Source organism: Stigmatopora nigra, chromosome 6 (genome assembly GCF_051989575.1).
Source record: "Stigmatopora nigra isolate UIUO_SnigA chromosome 6, RoL_Snig_1.1, whole genome shotgun sequence".
NCBI lineage: Eukaryota > Metazoa > Chordata > Actinopteri > Syngnathiformes > Syngnathidae > Stigmatopora > Stigmatopora nigra.
Genome location: NC_135513.1, coordinates 9,945,838 through 9,968,157, shown reverse-complemented (window position 1 = coordinate 9,968,157; position 22,320 = coordinate 9,945,838). Strand labels below are relative to the sequence as shown.

The 22,320-nt window shown below is 39.7% G+C and overlaps 2 protein-coding genes across 2 annotated transcripts; one reads left to right on the top strand and one right to left on the bottom strand.

Moving 5' to 3' along the window:
- The first annotated feature begins 2,126 nt into the window (after positions 1-2,126).
- On the top strand, positions 2,127-7,859 carry LOC144197959 (RING finger protein 122). The gene is made up of 6 exons (XM_077718712.1): positions 2,127-3,255; positions 5,013-5,166; positions 5,710-5,752; positions 6,077-6,118; positions 6,294-6,376; positions 7,078-7,859. Exons 1-6 carry the CDS (start codon positions 3,231-3,233, stop codon positions 7,196-7,198), a joined length of 468 nt encoding a protein of 155 aa, XP_077574838.1. The 5' UTR covers positions 2,127-3,230; the 3' UTR covers positions 7,199-7,859.
- pdcd11 (programmed cell death 11) lies at positions 7,852-22,060 on the bottom strand. The gene is made up of 36 exons (XM_077718711.1): positions 21,913-22,060; positions 21,453-21,574; positions 21,221-21,367; positions 20,418-20,582; positions 20,191-20,352; positions 20,002-20,122; positions 19,743-19,918; positions 19,514-19,615; positions 19,070-19,282; positions 18,861-18,973; positions 18,721-18,781; positions 18,104-18,250; positions 17,767-18,018; positions 17,477-17,593; positions 16,634-16,828; positions 16,302-16,472; positions 15,978-16,191; positions 15,251-15,400; positions 15,034-15,146; positions 14,222-14,724; positions 14,071-14,133; positions 13,868-13,964; positions 13,700-13,789; positions 13,051-13,147; positions 12,784-12,961; positions 11,636-11,692; positions 11,386-11,508; positions 11,140-11,262; positions 10,658-10,826; positions 10,459-10,581; positions 9,983-10,123; positions 9,662-9,912; positions 9,010-9,178; positions 8,729-8,882; positions 8,397-8,562; positions 7,852-8,296 (listed from the first exon to the last, which is right to left on the bottom strand). The coding sequence occupies exons 2-36, from the start codon at positions 21,549-21,551 to the stop codon at positions 8,125-8,127; spliced, it is 5,394 nt and encodes a 1,797-aa protein (XP_077574837.1). The 5' UTR covers positions 21,552-21,574; positions 21,913-22,060; the 3' UTR covers positions 7,852-8,124.
- Positions 22,061-22,320: the final 260 nt, after the last annotated feature.

Here is a 22,320-nt window from a genome sequence, read left to right as displayed (position 1 = left end):
GGCGGACCAATGGAGCGAGTGGTTACCGCGTCGGCCCCACAGCTCTGGGCTCCTGGGTTCAAATCGGTTCAGAAATTAGATGTGTTATTACCATGCTGGGCCCCAATGGCCGAGTAGTTAGACCATCGGCCTCACAGTACTGTAGTAGTCAGTTAGATCCCATGTCAGTCCTCACTATGTGAAGTTGGCCTCTTCTCCCTGGGTTTGTGTGGGTTTTCGAAGAAACATTCAGGGTGAACACTCTAAATTGTCTTTAGGTATGAGCCTGAATCGTTTTCCATTTCTGCCCTGCGATTGGCTGGTCACCAATTAATTGTATCCCTTGCCTGGTGCTCGTAGTTTGCTGGGATAGGCTCCAGCACCCCCCGCAACCCTTGTGAGGATAAGCATTTCAGGAAATGAATGAATATTACCATGCATATTGTTAGATGTTAGATTACACTAAACTTTTAAAATACTTAGTGTATTGTTCAAGTGTTGCTTAACTAATGACAGCACTACCGTATCTTAATGCTCTTATTAACAATAGCTACTGCAAATCGTAACTATAACAAGTGAGGCAGCAAATATAGAAGACAAAAGTTCTCTTGATGAACAAGTGTTTGGGCTAAGGGACCATGAGAATTCTTAAGCGATAACAAGACATAAACATGCTGAAATGGGGGCATGTAAACAAGCAGCCAAGGGTAGGTAACGCCCAACTGCACCAGATTTACAGTCAGGCAAATTTGTGATTTATGCAAAAGTAAATGTCGTGACAATCCAAACGATTTACGTACTGCTTGAACACAAGGTCAACATTTGCATCTTTCCTGTCCCTATTGGTTTCATTTCAGCAAGATCCTCCTTTGGAGTATTGAGAAATACATCATGTAAACCACACGTGATCAGGAGACAGGTGGAATTAGGGAAGCATCCCATTGATCACCTTTAACTGCATATTAGTTTAGGATTACCATGTCGTGCCGTCATATCAATGCTTTAAGAGTTTGTGTATTGAGAGTCCAGATGTTCCACTGCAATGACATTACGAACAGAGGACAGGAAGGAGGGGGCTGAATGAAAATGGCTTGGAACCTATTGTTGCCCCCACCCCCTTCCCTTGGGGATTAGAGAAGTAACACTCCCCTTGACCGTCTGACAGCCCTGTATCCTAGCAGCTGTTATTCCCCTCAGTGGACTGGCACTAAGGGTGGATGGTGTGTGTGTGTGTGTGTGTGTGTAGGGGGGGGGGGGGGGGGGGTGTCAGGGGGTGGATAAGCACGTCTTTGTCCAGCTTGCGATTTCTCTATCAGAGGTTGTTGTCTTTCACAGTCACCTTCCTGCGTTCCTTACTACTTTTTTCACAAAATGAGTTATTTTTTACCCATTTGTCAAACCTCATTAGGAAAAGATAGTGAGAAAAAATGATTTAAAAGCAGCTTTCAGAATGAGTCTTTCAGCAATCACAATAAGAAACATGACTACTGCTCTATGCGAATGATTCCAACCATGATGTAAAGATTGAAAAAATATTGACAAGGGTTCAGGTACATCAAAACAAACTATGAAGTGATGTTTCAAGCAGATACTATAATTATGTGCAAGCAGAAAGAGATGCTAGAGGTTAGAGACAATACAGGAGCTGGCATAAAAATAGCCTGTTCAAAACAAATTGCAGCACCTAAAATACACGTGACTTTAATCAATAAAACTGAGAGTTGTTTATCATTGTCAATCAAATGTGGCTCTCACAATATGGTAAAGAGTACCTGACAAGAAAGAGTACATTTAACCTCATAAACCTTTAGAAACAGCCACCTCAAATTAACAATCAAAACTCCATATCTGTATACGTGGCAGAAAAATACAGCGGAATGTTTTCCGGACGCAATCTCACTGATGTCTAGTTGGCGGAAATGACATTGTTTTGTTTGTCAGGACATCAGCCATGCATGCAGCTGACCAGGGCCTCCCTTGACTTTGCTGCAAGAGCCTCCTTTGCTCCCTTTCACATACATGAGAGAGGTGGACGCACATCAGCATGCTTGCAGGCACCCTATTCGTCAGCGTCTGGTTCATTTTGCTTTCCTTCTGCCTACAGATTGGAGGACAGAGGCAGAGGGAGGGCTGAGGCCGAGCAGAGTTGCGAGGCAAAACGGATGGTCACATGAGCACAGATCTGTTTACAAACCCAAGGCAGAGCAAAGCAGTGCAGGAAGCGTTGGGAGCAAAAGGTAGACTGCTGCAGGCTCACTTTCAAAAACATTATGGACTGAAAGAAGAAGAGGAGAAGAGTGCAGGAAAAAATAGACTCTTGGCTGACAGCCTGCATCTTTGTCTTTTTTTTTGCCATCTGAAGGAGCAGATGGTTGGAGGAAGAGGATCCTACTCCTCATATAATACATACATAGTGAGAATCAAACAACTCAGCAGCAAAAACAGAAATGTGGGCCCCAGGACCGTCGTACTCAGTGCTTCTTACTTTCTTTGGCATTTGATAGAAGCACATCTTGGGCTTCTACACTGAGGTGGAATACCTTCTGCAACATCAGTGGACTGGAGGAGGAGACTGCAGAGGACACGAGAGAGGGGAGAATGAGAGCTGAGAAAATCCTCTGTTGAAAAAAAAAAGCAGCTTTAGTGGGGGTAGACAAAGAAGACTAAAGCCAGATTATTACCTTCATTGATCGACTGTCATTGTGATCGGCGGATGACATTGAAGAGATTTGTGCAGACAAAAAAAAAACATGTCAAAGAGGCTCTTTGTCTGCTGTGAGTGAAAATATTGACTGTGGTGTTGTTGATGTTGTGACTGCGCATGATTCACATTTTAACAACAACTTGCGAAATAACCTGCGATATGAGGCAAGTGACAGTTCAAGCTACACAACAGGATTTCTTTGTCTTCTCTGATGACATCATTCATAATGGCATTCAAGAGCACATGAGATTTTTAGACGTGGTCCAAACTCTTGTCCCAAATTTGCCAATCTTAACACAGAGTGGTTAATCCAGATTTGGGGAATGCTGGGCCGCACAGACTGCTGAGCCAACAAAACCACACCTCTCAAGGATTTATGGAAATCTGAGCAAATCTGAAAAACTTAAGGCTTGTATTTGGTGGAGTTCAGTACACATTGACTGATTCCAGGCACCAACCACGAGTGCAAGAGTTTGGCTTCCAGTCAGGCTCAGCCTTCTTCTTAAAGGGTCCGAATTTCTTGCTGCTGCTCCAGGAATCAAATTTCATGCAACCATTCCAATGGTGTAACGGTAAGTGAGTGGATTTCTCTGCCATTCATTTAATACGAACGAGAGACTGTGGCACGTATTATTTTGTTCTGTTACCTCACTTTTTGCTTTGTAGTTTACTGCCTTCCCATGATGGATTCAGTCAATCACAAATACTTTGGTATAGTGACTTGTGTCCGACAAATAACACTTAAAATGAGATGCATTTAAAGTCATGTTTACTTAATACAATCGCAACAGAGTATCATTCTGCAGCCTCAACATATGTTGTTGTTTCATGCCTTTTTCAATGATGTATGCAATAAGTGCAAAAGACATGGGACATACTTCAATTAATCAACCATTTAATTCTCTCTACCCAGTACATCTTGATTCTTCTTCTCAGCTTCACATTTTGGTCTGTTACATTTGTCCAAATATGAGTGGACAGTTGTGGAAATCGCTTTTCCTTTCCAACATGATGCAAAGTAAATAAAATCAACTTGGAAGAATTTGGTTTGGAATTGTTTGAGTACTTTGGGATAAAAAGGACCAGAGATGCTTTTCAGATTACAAACACACACCCTAACACGTTCTTCCCGCTAATGTGGAAGCTGTTACAGATGCCAAATGTGTGGGGCGACCACTCCCAATTTCATTCCGTTTTTAGTACCTCCAAGGCCTGGTATCCATTTTGCTCATGTAGTCCATTGCCCATTAGGTTTCCCTGCCCCCCTTCCTTTTAAGACCCCCAACCTCCAACTACGTCAAACTATCATTCCACCCATTCAGTTTAAGCCAAGCTCTGCCCATTCATTGACTCTGAAGAGAGACACATGGACATTAGGATGCTGGCAAAGCTTGCTTGTTGCAAATTAATAGGGTTGCATGTGTGTTATAGAAGTGGGGCTTCCGTTTGTATTATTTTGCCAAACCAAGTCTATGCTCATTTTAAATACAGCCCCAGACACACGCAAATTTCTTTTTCACATAGGTACGTTCACGTACACTACATACAACATCGTCTCAACCCACCAAGTGCAGTCACACATGCACACAGTTTACTACAGTACTCTATTGAGTCTGGGGAACAGATGGCGGTGTGTCGGTGTCTGTTCGCAGTGTTTGTCTACTTCACAGCCAATTAACGGGTAGCCCTATGAGGGTTAGGGTTGCCACCACCTCACCACTGCTCCATGGACACAGTTGTATCCCAGCACCATCACCAAGTATTTCTGAATAAACAATAAAAGTACTGTGATCGGTATATGGTTAAGTTTTGAGTGAGCAAGCATTCCAAAATACTTTCGCCCATGGTTTACATGGGTCAGTGTTCGATCTGGAGCATTGAGGAGATGGAATGCCTTCTCGATATTTGTGCAGATGCCAACATAAAATGGACGAAGCATCAATACCCTCTGATTCCCCAAATGTCCCGCAAATGCTTGTAATTGGATGAATAATATCAAGACTATGTGCACGAGTGCTGCAAGCTAGAGCTGCATGATTGTTTACTTCTGTCATGTACTGTGTTACCTGGCCCACACCCTTTTGTTCAATGGTTGAACAATATTTGCGTAGGGTTGTTTTCAAATTCTTGGTTGATTGGAAATTGAAAAAGAAACACACCAAAAAAAGTCTAGACCAGTGAATTATGGTTCAGGCCAAACAAAGAAAGCAAACCATGAACTTTCTTGGGATGGTTACACCTTTAGTTTACTATGATCAATGGTAACATGAGTTAGTTATGACAAGTATTACATCATTGAATGTACGCTTTTAAAATCTGTTTTTGGTAGGATGCCTGTGCGGTTTGAATTCTCCAAGCTCTGAACACGACTGCAGCATGACGTCTGACATGTATCACCTACCACTAAATGTGTACGTCATTGTGCTGGGCATTGGCCTTTTCGTCTTTATGCTCAGTCTCATCTTCTGCTGCTACCTTTTCAGGCAAGTACAAGAGAGTTAGGCTTAGCTTGGTCTGAAGTGCAAAGAAATTGGAAAAGAAAAGAGGTTGAAATTGAGACAAAGAGCAAAGCATTACTCGTGAATCTTAAGGGAGCCCTATTGTATTTTTATTTATACAAAGTAATACGGAATATGCTCTTTAAAATATGTAGTCCAATTGCTTTAAAAAATAATTTCATTCATTCTTAATTTTCTATTGATATTAAAAGTGGAAATAATTTAGTAATGTCATTTTATATGTAAATGCAGTATATGAGCAGCAGCAATAGCTTTCATATAAGATTTTTTTGGGATTTTCTGACATGGAACTGCATTCACTTGATAGATTTAAAAAAAATGGAATTCAATATTTTGTGATGGTAAAGGGCCCAATTTTGAGAGAGCCTTTATTAACCGTAAACCAAGATCTGGAAGGCTTGTCATGCTTATGCTCGTATATGAAAGTTCCTCACTTGAGATTAAGGCATCTCTCTGTAATAAATAAGGTATTTTATCTCAATATGTTGCCCCTTTTTGTCTTCTCAGGTTGAAACAACAAGGAACCAGAGAGCAATTCAGCTACAATGAGGTATGTCACTGACTGCAGTATCTGCATGTGTAACATCATACTCTAAGGCAGGCTTTAAATCTTACCACAGCATATCAGACTTCTTTTTTTTCATTGAGGGGAGCAACATAACACCACCACCCAGAAGAGTCTATCATGATAGACTGAATGCTCCAATTTTGGAGCTAAAATTAGACTTGCTTTTTATGTGCATCAAACAGAGGAGTAATACAAGGTCATGTCATTCACAGTGAGACATGGTATCATAAGTGTATTTATGATTTTGCTGACACTACAGGACAGTACAATTATGAAATGTTCAATCTTTCCTATTCTCTTCTGTAGGTGGTTCTAAAGGGAGCTAGCAAGAAACTCAGCCTGCTTGGAGTAAGTCATATTTGTTTTGTTTTATCTCATTTTCTGAACCGCTTCATCTTCACTAGGGTCGCGGGGGGTGCTAGAGGTTTGTTAATGTTTTGGTTTTAAAGGATGTCTCTCTTGTATAAATTAAGCAATGATGTAAAAAATATGCCTAATTTTTGTGTGTGTGCGGCTTTGGCAGCAAACCTGTGCAGTTTGTTTGGAGGAATTCAGAACCAGAGATGAACTTGGAGTGTGCCCGTGCTCACATGCATTTCACAAGAAGTGAGTGTTGTTACTCATCTATACATTAGCACCTCTTTCAATTTCTAATTCTTTTAGATTTAGTAGATTTTTTTTTACTTATAGTTGATAAAATTATAGAATTCAAGAGTGACACCTTTCCTGGAATGTACAATATAAATGGATTACAAAATTAGGGAAATACATTGTCTAAAACACTAAAAAGATCTCTTTCTCTAGGCATTTAAAGTCTAACATTTAAAATAATTCAAAGATCTAACTAATAATTAAGATACATTAAAATAGCAAATAGGTCCCTGAGCAAATGAATGTTAAATATTACAATACAGTATTCAAGTCTTTCATGGGAGTATAAAAGGCACCAAATATAGTAATCTATTCCGTATGTAGTCTTCCCTTGATTATCGCAACGGCACTTATTGGGAATTCACTTGTACGCAATTTATTTCTATTATTTAAATGTTTTAAAGTTAATAAAAATGTGAAAATCCATGCTAAAACACACAGGCAAAAGCCACTACCGTCTTCTGCTTGCTACTATGACTAAGCACTGAAAAAAAGGAAGAAAAAAAGGTCTTTATAATAGAGATGATCCTACTTCTGGGTTTTGGATTATCACAGCCATGTCTGGTCTACATTAACCGCGATATTCAAGGGATTACTGTATTGTCAAATAATAATATGGTTCATCCTTGGACTCATTTTTTCTTTTAACCCTTCAGGTGCTTGTTGAAGTGGCTGGAGATCCGCAGTGTGTGCCCAATGTGCAACAAACCCATTATGCGGCTCCACACAGATGCCCCACAGGGTGCTGAGGGGCCCATGGAGCCAGAAGAGGTGTGAGGATATGAAATTAAAGTGGACTTCTCTTACAAAAAAAAATATCCATTTGAGTAGGACTAGAGATGATCATCTCACTGGTAATGGCCATTAATAATCCCAAGTGGCTCTGTTGCAGTTGACCTTTGAGCAATATTCTTAGGTGAGGATTGGATATTGACAGATGTGGAAAAAAAATGGGTTGTGTCGGAGGAAATGATGTATAGATAACACATTTCGATTACAGTTGTTCTCGCTTAGATTTCATATCGCACTGCTCAGCTAAAACTCGACTGGAAAGGAGGCACCAAGAGTGGAGCACTGCTGAACACAGTATAACATAAGAGTAGCGGAATTGATACCTCTAGCATCTCAGGGCTGTTACCGATCCAGCCAGCACAAACCACATCTGTCACACCGTCCATAACTCGCACGCATTTTACAATGAATACTGCCACTGCGTAGGTGGAATACTCATGCCGTCGAGAGGTAGCCACACTCTTGATGACATCATGACCAGCATAAAGGATTTGAGTAGGTAATTTTTTCAGATTATATACCAGAAACTTTCCTTTTAAAAGAGGATAGAAAACTAGCCTGTATGTATTGTATGTAAATGTGTCCCAATATATTGTTATTTTGTATTTGTTGCTTTTAAATAAAAATGTCACGTAATGTATTGTGATGGTAGCATTTTTATTGACTGATGGCAATGCTCCACATTAATTTATCTCAACACACGAATTATTCAAAGAGAGTATAAAAATGGTTGAATTCTTAATTCTGGTTGACCAGGGTCATGCTTATAAATGAAAGTTGGTTAGATTCCTAAAGATGTAATATTTCAACAGTCAAAAAGTAAACTCAGAATTTAAAAATATATTACATTACACAGCTGCATGTATTAAAGAAAGTCCTCACCAAACATGCACAATATGCAAGATTGGCATTTAGCTGGCCACCTCATTGGCTTTGCCTTCAACAAACTCCATAGCCTTGTCTTTGACAGCTTGGATAGTCTGTGGTGTTCCGTGCTTCTTCTCATATTCCAGATACCGCTTGAAGAAGAACTTTATTTTCTTTATCGCCACACTCAGATGGATCACACGATCAAAGATGGCCCTGTGAAATAACTTAAATGAATATGACTGTACTACATTTTCCCTCCCAAAGAACTGATTGAAATGTAGTTAGAAAAAAAACTATTTGAGCTTGTCCTTACCGGACATCCTTCTGTGATCCATGTTTGACCATGAGGTCGATGAAAACAGACCAGAGGTCTGTGCGTTTTGGGTAGCTTGTGAGGACTTTGTCAAACATTGTACGACCTTTTTCTGTGTTTCCAAAGCGGAATTCCAGCTTTGCAAACTTTGTGATAATATCCACACCTGTTGACAAAGTACAATGCTTAAAAACGTAAGGTACCTAATTGTCTGTACCAGGGAAAGAACACAATATAATAAAATCTAATACAAGTGCTATTTGCAATATTTTGCAATGGTCTAGATATCTGCAATATTCGCTCAGTCTCATCATGCTCCTTTATTTACTCACTTTCTTTGGGTGGCAGACTTGAAAGCGCCCTTTGTAGAAGGGCGGTGGCCTCATCACTCTGGCCGCGCTTAATCAGGAAGGTACCATAGCTCAACCACACTGCGTTGTTTTGACGAAAACGCTTCACCATGGACTTATACAAGTTGTCCGCCTCCTGATCCAAACACAGGCAGAGAGAAAATCTTCTCCTTAAGTAACAAATCTTTTACTTAGAACAATTGGATTGCATTGCAATTGGTCCTCTTTAGTTGGTACACAAATTCTCAAAAAGTAAATATTACCTTGATCTTGTCAGATGTGGCATAGATGTCAGCCAGCTGCTGATAGACTGCTACGGGTTCACAGAACTGAAGGGCCCGTTCAAATACTTTCTTCAAACTCTCCTGAGTGCCGTACATATTCTCCAAATTTAGTAGGGCCACCCACACATTCAGCTTCTCTTGCTCTTCTCTGGACAAAAAAAGAAGAAAAAAATTGTAATTAAAAGATGTCCACATATAGATCAATTGAATCCCACAAATCTCAGTCCACATTAATAAGTGAAAAGAAATTTTAAAGCAGAAGGACAGCCCATTTTAAGCCATTTGCCTAAAAGCCTGAAAAGCACAATAGCAAAGAGGAACTGTAAAATTAAACAATAGTAATATAAAGGATACACACTGATAAAAACCCTAATTAGAACAAATAAGTTTTTTTTCCAATCCAATATCCTGTTTTTGGTGTTTTTTCAGAGGGGTGGAGCAAATTATTGTTTTTTAGTTCTTTTCAGTTACGAGTAAATCGACATACGAGGTACCATTGTGTTCCAAAGACCCACAATGGGTGCAGGATTTGTTCCAACTCATCCAGCACAGAAAGTTTAAACAATGAGGTTTCTTCTGAAACCAGCATTTTCTTCCTAAATACCATATTTCTGACGTGGCTTTATGATACCTGAAAGAAATAGTTTTCAGCGCCCTCTCTGCTACTGCACGGGCCTGCTCAATCTGGGCGGCCTGCAGGTGCTGAGCCATGAACTGAAGCCAGAGCAGCGAGCTGTTGGGAGAGGCCAAGAGCAGGCGTTCGAACTCTGCTGCATCCTGGGGCCGAAGTTTAGGGTCCATCAAGTCCAGCTCACGTTGCGCCAAAGCTTTCTCCGACACCTTTTTCTCCCTCTCTAGCTCCTGCCGAGACTTCTTCTGAGGCTGACAAAGAAAGAAAAAATTAGACAAATTGCCAAAGTTGCAACAGCATGTACAAAAACAATTGAAGCACCTTGCTTTCCTCTTGCTCCTCTACATCACTCCAGTCTGTAGAGTTGTTGGCTGTAGCAGGCTTCAGTGAGCTCAAGCCAAGTTCCCAGGAGAATCCAGTTTCCACTCGCAGTCGGGAAGGATCCGAAGAACTGGAAACCTGCTGAGAACATCTTCGTAATATCATTTTACAATATACACATACTACACACACATTCAAAGCAGTTCAGCATCAGGATGATGACAACACTTTTGACGGGACCGCTTGAACAATTTAAACACTGTAAAGTCTGTTATGAGGGAACCTTAGAACAGCGAGAATCTTCCAAACCTTAGGATCGCCATTATACGGCCAAGCCTTCAGGTTCACCAATTTTTTCATTTTGAACTTTTATCAAACAGCTTCTGCATGATTCTGCCCCAGATGCTGCTGTAGTCAGCTGTCCCTTCCATGCATTATAAAGATGAAATCAAACCAATGTCAACTATTTGCCTTACATTTCCAGCTTTCGCTTTAGCGCTTTTATCTTCCTGATCTTCCTCCTCTCTGAAGTACACTTCAACCCCACTGTCACTGTCTTCAAGGCTTGTTTTCTCTTTTTTCTTTCCTATATTTATAGTCTGACAGAAAATATAACCAAAGTTAGAATGGCAAAGCATGGCAAATATATTTTTCGTTTCACTCTATTTTTGTTACCTCTTCACTTTCAGAAATAGAACGTTTGCTTTTGTTTTTCAACTCGTGCTTCTTTTTCTCATTTCCCATGTGACGTAGTGGCAGGCCGAGTGATTCGGGTAGGACATCTGGGTTCCCAGTGTCCTTGGCGAGCAGGGACAGGCTAATCCAGTTATTTTCTCTGTCGATTCTGAACAAAAAACAGACAGGGCAATAGTATTTCTCCTTTCTGCAACCTACCCACAGCCAACAGAATCTATATGTTCATGTAGTAGAGTCCCAACCAGCTCAATTTATGGGACTTTTAATTAGTAGGACATCTTGACAAAGAAATGAGAGTAGTCTGTCCATCCATTCTTTTAGACTGCTTGGATCACAGGTGATCTGGATCCTTTACTGCTGACTGGCAGAATTGCTAACAAGGCTGTTGTTATTCAATTAGGTGAAATTTTAAAAAGCCATGCTCCGTCTTGCACATGCAGTATTTGTTTAATGGATTTAACCTGATGATCTTGGCCATGACCAGGGTGTCGGCTGGTAGAAGATTACTGAGGTGGTTGTGGCTGTGGACAATATACTTGGTGGACTGCTCAGGTGTGGCTCTCCCTATGATGTTATTTGACAATCTGCAGGATGCAAAAAATAGTTTTCACTTTCAGGCTTTCACTGAGCTGAGACTAGACAGGTTTATAGTGCACGCACAGCGGTCTTGCATGCTAAAGAGGCAAACCTAACACTGGCTTGCTTACCTTATAAAGACCCCGTGCCCACTGATAAATTTGACATAGCCCCTGATTAACTGGCCGTCTTGCATATCATCTAGGGATAAAACTTCAACGTCTTTTGCTGGCTTGGCATCTTGTGGGCTCACCCTGGTGAAGAAGGTCAACTCATGTTAATTGACTGGAACCAGAGCGACCAAATGCTTAACAATCAACAACACCAATTAGTCTGGAAGTTCCACACAGGCAGGATTTGAGAATCACTCAGATGTCATACCTTGAGGCTCGTAGAGATAACTGCCACTTGCCATCTTTGCTGCCCAGAAGATAGACCCTGAAATAAAAGCACAGCTAACTTGGTAGATCTAACACAATGTGTGAGATTTAGTTGATACAGTTTATAATTTTTATTTATTTCCAATTTCTACTCAGTATTTTTGCAGACGGGCAGTTACTGCAGATTCACGTAACAATATGCATGCACAGTGAGAAGAGACATGTAAAAGAATACCCCATATTTAAAAAAAAAAGTGCTAATTCATGTAAAAAATATACTAGATGTTTTGTTCCTATCAATTTTACACATGTCCAAGACAGCTGAATTCTGGCTCCAAAATGCTTACCGTTTTTTCACAACTCTAAGGCGCACTTAAGTCTTACATTTTCTCCAAAATAGACAGGGTGTCTTATAATCCAGTGGACCAATTCCAAAATTGTTATCACGATAAAATAAAATAAATCAGTCGATAGGGTACAGCATCCTCTACATCTTTCACAACTACGGCAAGAAATAATATATATATAGTATGTATGGATGAACATCGAACCGCAACTACGGCAAGCAGCCCCAGATACTATTTTCGGTGCGCAGTGACTGTTGGGATATAGTTCTTTTGTCAATACACCCAGTATGACGGTGAACACACTAATTTGGTGCTCGCTCATTTCAAAGCAAAGTTTGCGAGCGACATGGAAACAGTGGATGGTAGCTGGTGAACACAGCTTCACGAAGAGTGGAAGGCAGCGCCGGGTTAGTTACGCTACAATTTGCAAATGGATTGTGGCAGCCTGGGTGAGCTTGGATAGTTGTTCTGAGCTTTTGCCCAAGCCGGCATCATCTCTGTGGAGCCACATAGCAATGACGGTGACTCTGCTAGTGTATGTTTTGCCATGCCTGGCTGCGTCTTTTTAACGGTGTGTCCTTTGTGTTAAATACAGAAGTCGCACTAATTACTGACACAGCGGCTTAAAAATGTGATGCGCCATATAGTCGTGAAAATCCAGTAAATTGCAAGGGGTTTTATTTCCCAATCAAATAGCATACAATTAAGGAGATGCAAGAAATAATGGATACAGATTAAAGAGTTTGCTATCAAAATGCATTAGCCAGCATTATACACATTCTGTAGATGGTCCATTACTGACCTCAGCAGCTGATCCTTCTGAAATCCTGCTAACGGATTGGGCTTGTATTCATCAGCAATGTCAGTGACTGCCACATTTCCAATTTCACCAAACGGAAGTTTGACTCGAACGCCAAGTTGTGGGAGAAAGCTAGTCACCCTTCCCAATACAATTTTACCTGCTTCCAGTTCATGAATTCCTGGGAAAATGGAGAAGAAAAAAAATGGCATAAAAAACAGTTTGTCAGCATTTTTAATATATATGTATATTCACGTGTTCTCTCCCTACCTGATAGTGATAATATCAATCGTTGAAGACTCACTTTGACCACTTTAGCCTTAACAGCCTGGCCAATTTTATACAATTTCTCAAGGTGGCTGTAATCCTAAAAGATGGAAAATTAAGCAATATAAGCGCACAGTGCAGACAAAGTTTTTCCCCAGCTTGTGTTTTATATGGCATGCTATGAGCATTTTGATTCATCAGGATCATTTTATTCCCTAGATTTGATTCGATCAAAAGTGGACTATGGTCTCCTTTGCGTGATGGTATTTTATATAAAACTACGGTTTATCTTGTATTATATAATTGGCTGATTTTATGGTTGTTCATATTTTATAAACCATACTGCTTTCTATGGTGTGGTGTTCAAAATATATATACTGTGTTCTCCCGCTACTTTGCGCTTCAGTGAACGCGGACGCAGAGCTTCGCAGATTTTTTGGGGGAAAAAAATACAATTACATTAAAACAACATATTTTACAGTTTTTTTTGTTATAACATGAATTTCCACTCTCTCTACCCGTATTCTATATGGTGTACTGTATACACATTGACAGAAATGGCAAAATTTATGAGCTATGTCTGTGCAAGATGGATGGATAGTTTCAACAATCAACATGTTAAAAATAAATAAAGAGTGCTGGGATAACTCACTTCAGGATGACTAATCAGGGTTAGTAATTCCACTGTCCCAAAGACTGAATTATCACAGGTGACCTCCAGACACTCCATCTCTGCATTAAACTGCAGAAAAATCACAAACCCACCTCGGTTCGGCTTTGCGGTAGAGAATGTCTCATGCAAACCTGAAACCCTACCCACCTTTGAGACAAAACAGGTTATTTCGTTTCCAGCCTTATAACTTCTCAATTTCTCTTGTGCTGTAACCAATGGGAGCTTAATTTTGTCATCCAGTTTGCTAATGAAAAAAGATAATGCAACTTGTCAATGAGTGAGATGGAATCAAAAATATGAAAATCCTATCAAATATGATGATTGTAACTTCACATTTATCAGTAAATTACCTCGGTATTATTGTGAGCTCTGGAAGAGTGCATCTCCATCTTGGGTTGGAAATAGGTAGGACTCTAAAAGAAAATATTTAGTGTTCAGCCAGGAAACTCAAATATCCCGATTATTCTCAATTATGTGAAAGGCAAAATAAGCAGTAGTTACTTATAACTGGTGGTTTGTTTTCCTCCAATGACCCTGCAAGTGACCATGCTGCCCACTTCCACTGAAGCTGTAGGGAAAGATCCTTCTGCCACTTCTTCAGACTTCATCACTTCAGACACATGGATAAAGCCTGACATTCCATCCTTTAGTGTGACCTGAATGCTGGTAGGCTTCACTGAACATACTTTGCCCTCTACAATTTCTCCAAATTGGCAGCCAGGGTCCATGTGCGTCTTGTCTTGTGCAACTTTGCTCCGCCATTTCGGTTGAATATGCTGCCATGAAACTAGAGGGAACCCTTGCAATTGCTCGCAGTTGGGTTCAACAACCTCAACGGACAAATGAATTCCTGTCGACAGCAGTTTTGACTCAAAACGGGGGATCTCATTCAGGTGTTTTTTTGTTTGAATGAATGTAAGATTAGCACAGTTTCCCACTGAGATGATAGCTAGATCGTCTATGTAGTGTTCCAAAATTCCAAAGTGATGGCTCTTTTTCGTCAGCTGTTAAGAAACAAAATGAAACACAGCGCGATTAACGATTAATGCTCATTCACAGTTATGATATATCGGTCAACATTAATAGGTGATGCTTATCTTAATACATGGACCTTATTTCCCTATAGTCTCCATTTTTAATGAACACAAGCAGTCTGAAACAAATGCAGCCATGCTTTAGAAAGGTTACAGTGCAAAGTGAACTATGTGCAAAGGAGTGGCAATGACAGTCTTGTTGAATCAATTGTAGAAGAAATCCAGGCTTTAATTTCTTCTTTAGTATATTAGAATTATAAATGAACAAGAAAACCCTACCTCTATTGTTTTGCCAACCAACTTAGGAAGAAGGGACACATGGACAGTAGAAGAAAAGATGTCAGCATAAAGAACAACTGCGTCAACCTTTTGTCCTGGGGTCAACTCAATCCCTAAAGAAATAGAGGAAGAGAGATAATTAAAATATACACTAGGCTTTTCTCTGCAGCTTTCAACATTTCAAGTAACTTCATTTTTAGGTTTTATAAATAGTTACCCATCACATGGTCTTTAGCGGCCCGTATGGTGGCACCAACCAATTCATCTGACTCGAAGTAAGCATCACCACACTTTTTTCTGCCCACAAGCAACTCGAGCCTCTGGCCAACAGTCAGAGCAGCTAACTGCTTGTAAATATGCCCAGTGTCTGAAAAAATGATGATGAAAGTTGAATCATTAAAAACAGACTTCATAGCACGAGAAATTTATGCCGCAAAAGGCGTGCTGTGTCTTTAGCATATGTAACAAGGTAAATTTTTTGGTTACTATCATCATGTCTCGTTTTGTCTTGGGCTAATTGGATGCTTTAGATGACGCAGGACGCCGAGGAGAGATTTTCATTGACGACTCAAAATCCAAACAAAGCTGGAATTGGCTCGCCGTAGTCTTTCTTCACAGGCGACAAAAGAGAAAAAGATGTCGTCCTACACTGCCTTTTATAATATTTAGTGCGCCATTCTAATTCTAGGTGAAATATTGCTTCTTTAGGACCGAATTCCACCTGATTCAGAACTCGCTTGCGAGTTTCAGCGTGATTTTTTTTTGTACTTAATATAAAAAACACAATGTATTCAAGCTACGAATGTTGAAACCAGTGGTGACGGATGTGTATTATTTTCGGTTTGGATTATGTCATGACATGAAATATCAAATGCTTTGCAAGCAGGTCTTCAGAAAACCAAAACAACACTTCGCAAGATTTTCTAATAAACATGAAGTCCCACCTCTCAATGCTGTCATTTCACTCAGAGCTCGTCTTTCTTGCACAGCATGCTTGAGTCCGTTATGGACAGCTCCTTCTGGCATGGTGACCTCAGAGATTTTCAGTGTGACCAAAATATGATTCTTATCCTCATTCAAATTAGTCACTTTAGCAATCACCGTCTGGCCAATCTTGAAGGGCTCTGAGCCTTTCGGAATGAAGCCGTCGGATATGGCCTATAAATTTTCGGAAATGAAAATAGTCAATATACACAGATGCTGAAAGAGGAGGCGGTTGGGGGTTCTGGGGGGGGGGGGGGGATCCTTTGTGGACTCCCGTTACTCACAGAAATTGATGCAAAACCAACAATGCCGTAGGGGAAGTCGACAAAGATGCCGGTAGAAATTATCTTCTTGACCCAACCAATCATCTGCATTCCAACTACAATCTCAGAGATATCCTTAGCAGCTAATCCTTCCTCTAACGACCAGATAACTGCCGGTTTCTTTGTGAGAGTCTATGGGAGAAACTGCTAAGGAAAAAAAGGTAACTCTCGGCCTGTTACAAAATGAAGAGCAGTAAAAGAAAGGAAAGCCATTAGTTAGCAAATGTCTTCAACAAGTTATTTGTGTTTGAGTGTATGCATTGTATTTTTAGGTCCAATTATAACTAGGATACAAGTCTTTTCTTATCTTGAAAAACACAGACGAGGTTTGAAATGGTGTCTCCCTCCTGCAGGGCCTCCGACAACATCCGGCAGTGAGACATCAGATCAGACAGGTGCTCTATAGGTAGGATGGCATGCACCTCTTTAGGAAGAATGACCACTTCTAGATACATGGTAGACTTCGCAATGATCACGGCGTCCAATTTCTATAACAAAAAGAGTACACATATACTATTAAGCAGAAAAAGGGTTTTTTTTTTTACGACTAATTACTTTAAATTATTTTAAATTAAATGTATTTGATGATACATTTGAATTTTTGTTTTGTTACAACAAGTGCTTCATGTTTACTGTCGTTTATTGTCTTTTTTAATCTGTTGCCCAATCCACTCAAGTTGAATTTTATCCGACTTGAGGTGATATTTTGAGCCTGAGCCCAAACCCGACAGTCGGGTCGGGCCTAAAATTTTACAACACTTTGGGTTCAGGTCGGGGTTTCTCTCTCGCTGAAAAAATATATATACTCAACAATATGTGGTCTCTCTTGCTGAATTTTCTTTTGAATAAAGAAATGTTTTTCAACAAGTATGCTAAAACGATGTGTGGATATTAAACAAAGGAATACTTGTCATAAAATAAATAATTTGGAATTTTGGATAAGACAGACAATGTAATTGCAATTGGATGCAAAGCCGCAGTGCCATAAGGATAAGGATCGATAGGATAAACTAAAAAGACAGGAACTGAAAAGATAAACACGTGGTGTAGAGCGTTGTAACAAAATTGACATGCATGATTTTTTAAAAGAATGATAAATTGCAAAACCACCAGTGGCTGATTGAACTTTAACATACCTTTCCCAGCTTAAACTGGACTTTAGTTTCTTCGATGAGTTCCGCAGGGTCAGCTTTAAATGACAGCAACATAGTTTGCTTCACCGGATCACAATCTAGAACCCTTGCCTTCACCACCTTCAGAAAATGAGACGGACATTTATTCCCCTTTTTTCCTCTAGCGGTCCAACTAAAGAGCCGGTTTACATTAGGTTCCATTTTAACAAGAAATGTTAACAGATCTAACATACTTTTGTACTGATCAAGGAAGCAAAGTAGACGTATACATTTGTATTTAAAGCTCTCTTCACCTGACCAATGCTAAAGAGTCCCGTAGGGTTAAGGACGTCTTCAGAGCCGAGCTCACCGATTGGCACCAGGCCCCTAACATCATTGTAGAATCGGACGAGGCAGCCGGAGGAGATGATGGAAACAATGTAGCCATGAGAAACCATTCCAACACATGCATCGTCATAGCTTCTGAATAATGGCAAGGTGCTTTTTATAAGGGTCTTCTTTAGGGTCAAAGCCACCCTCTGCGTGTCGCCATTGATTGACAACACCTGTGTAAAGAAAGGAGAATAACACAAACATGTTTTGAAAGATGGCAAATCCAACCAACAGGAGGTTCTTGAAATTTGTACTGACCCGACATTCAACTTTCATGCCCTCTGAATACTTTTCCTCAGGGTTCTCCAAGACGATGTCAGATAAGTGGGTAAAAGGCACCATTCCTTGAATTTGCTTGGGCAGATTTACCATCATACCATGATTCAGTAGGACGGACACCGTACCCTTTTAAGGACAGACATTAAAGAATTAGTAGTGATAGACTAAAACACAGAACATTAAATTTAAGTAATATAAAAATGCACTTCACCTAAATCCCCGTCAATTTGTAATACAGAGAATAAAGATGTCTCTAGGATTCACAACCATGCCGATAACACTAGATTTTTTCTCAAGAGTTCAAATATTCTAAATGTTTCAAATGAACCTAGGATGAATCATTCTTTAGTGTACTACAGGTTTTGTAGATATTTGAAATGAGTATATTTTACATTTTGAGATTTATTTAAAAAAAAAAACTGTCCACAAGTTGAATATAACACTAGCCTCAAATCTATCACACAATCTTCACTCTAATGATCTGTTGAATCATCACTGTAGACATTTCTTCCAATCATCCATGTCAGGTAATGAAAGTAGGCTACTGTGTAATTTAAGATCCCTACATTATCCTGTATTCCATATTTAGCACATACCTGTACAATTTGACCAACCCGAAGATCGCTGTTTCCAAGGCAGGGTTTCATAATGATATCCCTGAAAAAGGGTTAAAATTGGTTGGATGGCTGTTGGTAAGGCGTGATGGTGAAAAAAATATATACAAATTTACACTTACCTGTGTAGTGTTGCAAAATGAATTTGGTCCATGGTGCTGAAGACAATTATCCTGCAACTGGTCTCGGGTATGGCACGTAATTGTATGTCATAAAATTGTTGCATATATTTATTCTGTCAGGGGAAACAAAATCCAGGTGTATTAGGTAATCTCAGGTTTTTCTTCCCTGAATACCACACAGGATATGGCAACAGAATGCTCATTCTCACATTTACAAATGCCAGGGTTTTGTCGGGCATTTTCAACATAGCTCCAGACTTTGGGTGCAAAGTGGTAATCTGGCACTTCTCCACCACTTTACGGTTGATATTGCCGCTGGCAGGCAGGGTATTGATTCTAGTTCCAGACTGAACTAAGTAGCCACGCAGACTTAATCCTACTAAACCGGTTGATGGCTCCATGTACAGCACACGGGCCAGAACCTACAATGACATAGAAATTCACATCACTCGGGGTATGTGACTCTTGATGAACACATTTATTTCTATCTGATCACATTCACTCCATCTACAGTCTGTTGTTAGAAAACTAGCAGCCAAAAATGTGAATGCTAGGGAACAATGGCAATTTCTTCTAGAGATAATTTTTTTTTTTTAACTTTTAGTACCTATATGTTCTATTTTTCACATTAACACTGATAAAGTAGACATTACCTTTTTTCCCACATTGTAAGTCATCTCTCTTTCCATGTGAAGAAAGTCTACCTGACCATTGAATGACGAGAGAAAGCTCACGAGCAGTCCGTGTTTGGTCACCTGTAATGAGTCATGATGTTTCGTTATTGGAGAAACGCTCACTTGACACCAATTTGTTTTTACAAAGAAATAAATCAAGTGTCATTTCGATAGAAATGCGACATGAGGAAAACGTTGCCTGCGCTACCTGTTTGATTGTTGCTTCAACAAGAAGTCCTGGAAGAAGGTTAGTCAAGTTCCATCCTTGTTGAGATTCAGCACGAGCTTTGCCAATAACCAAGGGGTTCATATCAAGGCGCAATAAATGTCCATCATTCTTCACTTCTTTTATTTGACAGGTGACGTACTCTCCCACTTTTAACACTAGGAGAGAAAATTAAGCTTTTGTATGTTAAAGGAGACCTGGCGAGAAACAGCAAACTAATAATAAATCAAGTTTTTATTACCATTGATACTGTTCGGGTTACGTTTACCAGTCGTTTGAAGCAGGAAGGCCTTGGTTCCCTCGATACCAATGTCCACTAAGCAGCCATGTTCTTGAAGGCTCTCAACACATCCACTTAATACCTGGGAGAACCAACAACATCAGATTAGTGAAAGTTTCTGTGGCTAAGATGTGGCGATTTCTGGCTTACCATGCCAACTTTCAGAGCATTTATTTTGAGAGCCTTGTTAACCAGTTTGGGATTAATTGAGACTTGTATGTTCACAGCGGCTTTCTTGGAAGTGTCCAATTTGGTAATTATACACCTCAAAATCATGCCACAATTGAAGAGTTGTGGCAGGGTAGAAATATCCTGGAGGGAAAAAAACATCTATAAGCACCTTGGTCAAGTCAAACTGGCCACAATAGGATACCTACCTCACTGTGACTTGAATCCAAATGTTCAGTAAGCATCTTGGTGTAAGAATCACAGATGTCCCTGATGCTCAGGAATCCTTGCAGACCACCAGGTAGACCAACCCTCACGTCAAAGTTTGACACCTCTTTCACACAACCCAGTAGCAACATGCCTTCTTTTAATTCCTGCGAGGAAAGGAAACGATTACCACCCATTGCAAGTGCAAATTTATAACCATGTTACCCCTTTGATAGTGAACTCCAGTGTTGCAAAATGATGTATAAATATGCACATGGTAGGGTTAATATTCATGGCAGGTTACAGTTAATTTGAAATGAAAAACAAGGAAGAAAAAAAAGAATCAAACTTTCATGGGCCCCCTTCCAGGTAGCCAAGCACACTTTTCCATCCCAATACCAAGCACATACCTGTGAGGAACCTATAAGAGCTACCGTATTTACTCACATATAAGCCAAATTGCCTTAAAATTGTTAAGTTTTGCAATTTCTCACGTATAAGCCGGCCTCTGATTCACAATTTCCACGTCATTTTCATGGATTTAATAAGGGTGTACAATCGTGTTACTTAGAAGGGAAAATCTTAAGAATGGCATTATGGTCCTTGCAGTTTCCTGCATGTTGTCTTTTTATGCACATATAAGCCAAATCCTCGATTCAGTCATCATTTTTTGTCTGACAAATGCGGCAAAGTGAGTAAATCCACTAATTCTTGATTAGTCTTTCAAGGTATTTCATAATTATATAGTGTCTTTTCTAATGCGTGTGGTTTTCTTAATTTCCGTTTTTTTTTTTTTTTTTTTTACCTTAAGATGTAGTATTTGCACATGCTCTGGAGGGGCATTGAAAATACAGACATCTTCACTCTTCTCAATGGTCTTTTGCTTCTTGGCTTCCTTGCGGTCATCTTTTGGAAAGAACTTCCTTTTCTTAGGGGCTTCTACATCATTTGACTAAAAAAAAACATATATACTTTTAGACAGGTTTAAACCAATTTACAAACAGATGGAAAAGTGGGATAAGGAAAGTCAACAATACCTGGAAAAGATTGTCCACCCCAATCGGGGTTCTTATTTTGCTCTCAGAAGTTTTCTTATCTGCGCCCCCTCGGGGGAAGTCTTTCTCCACAAAATCCATATTATTTGTAGTATTTGTGTTTTCTAAGAAAACAAAAATAAAGAATTTTCGAATTTAAACTCGAAATTTAGAAGTTATTTGATACTCAGTCCTACAGAAACCCAAATTAATCATGTGGAAAAAGCTACACACAATAGGGTGAAGCATATAATTTCTAAGATTATAAAGATTTTAACAGAATTAGATAATTGGGGAAACATTTCATTGGGTTTAAATTTGATGTATTTTATGTGACTATCTGTTAATGTGCAGGACTACTCATACGACGAGTTCCGTCAACACGTGGAAAAGCGATCCGGGCTAACATTTAACGTAAGATCATCGTCCGCGTGTATTCAAACAAATTTAAACATGATCTTACAAGTCATAAGATGAACTTTCCCCAAAGAAAAAAAGAGATCGTAGCGTTAAAATCTCACGTGTTGGTCAGAACGCCATGGCCGTGTATCGGAAGAACATCGAGGTTAGGTGGATCAAAGACTGTCGAATCAAAATCAAGTAAGAATGATTGAAACTTCATCTGACCATTCAGTGACCTTGTTTGATTCTTTTCCCGGGAAAATGATATTCTAGACCAATCGTGACCAAGTATTTAACCACAGACGTCATATTGGGGGTTGGCGGATTTAAGTCGGCCACCTTAAAGAAGTAGAATTCTCTTTTGGAGCGAACCTAAGTATAAAGTGGTTTTCTGCACTAAAACACTCTCAATGTTGCTAACTGTTTCATTTATACTTAACTATATTAACTCAGTAGTGATTCAGGAGGG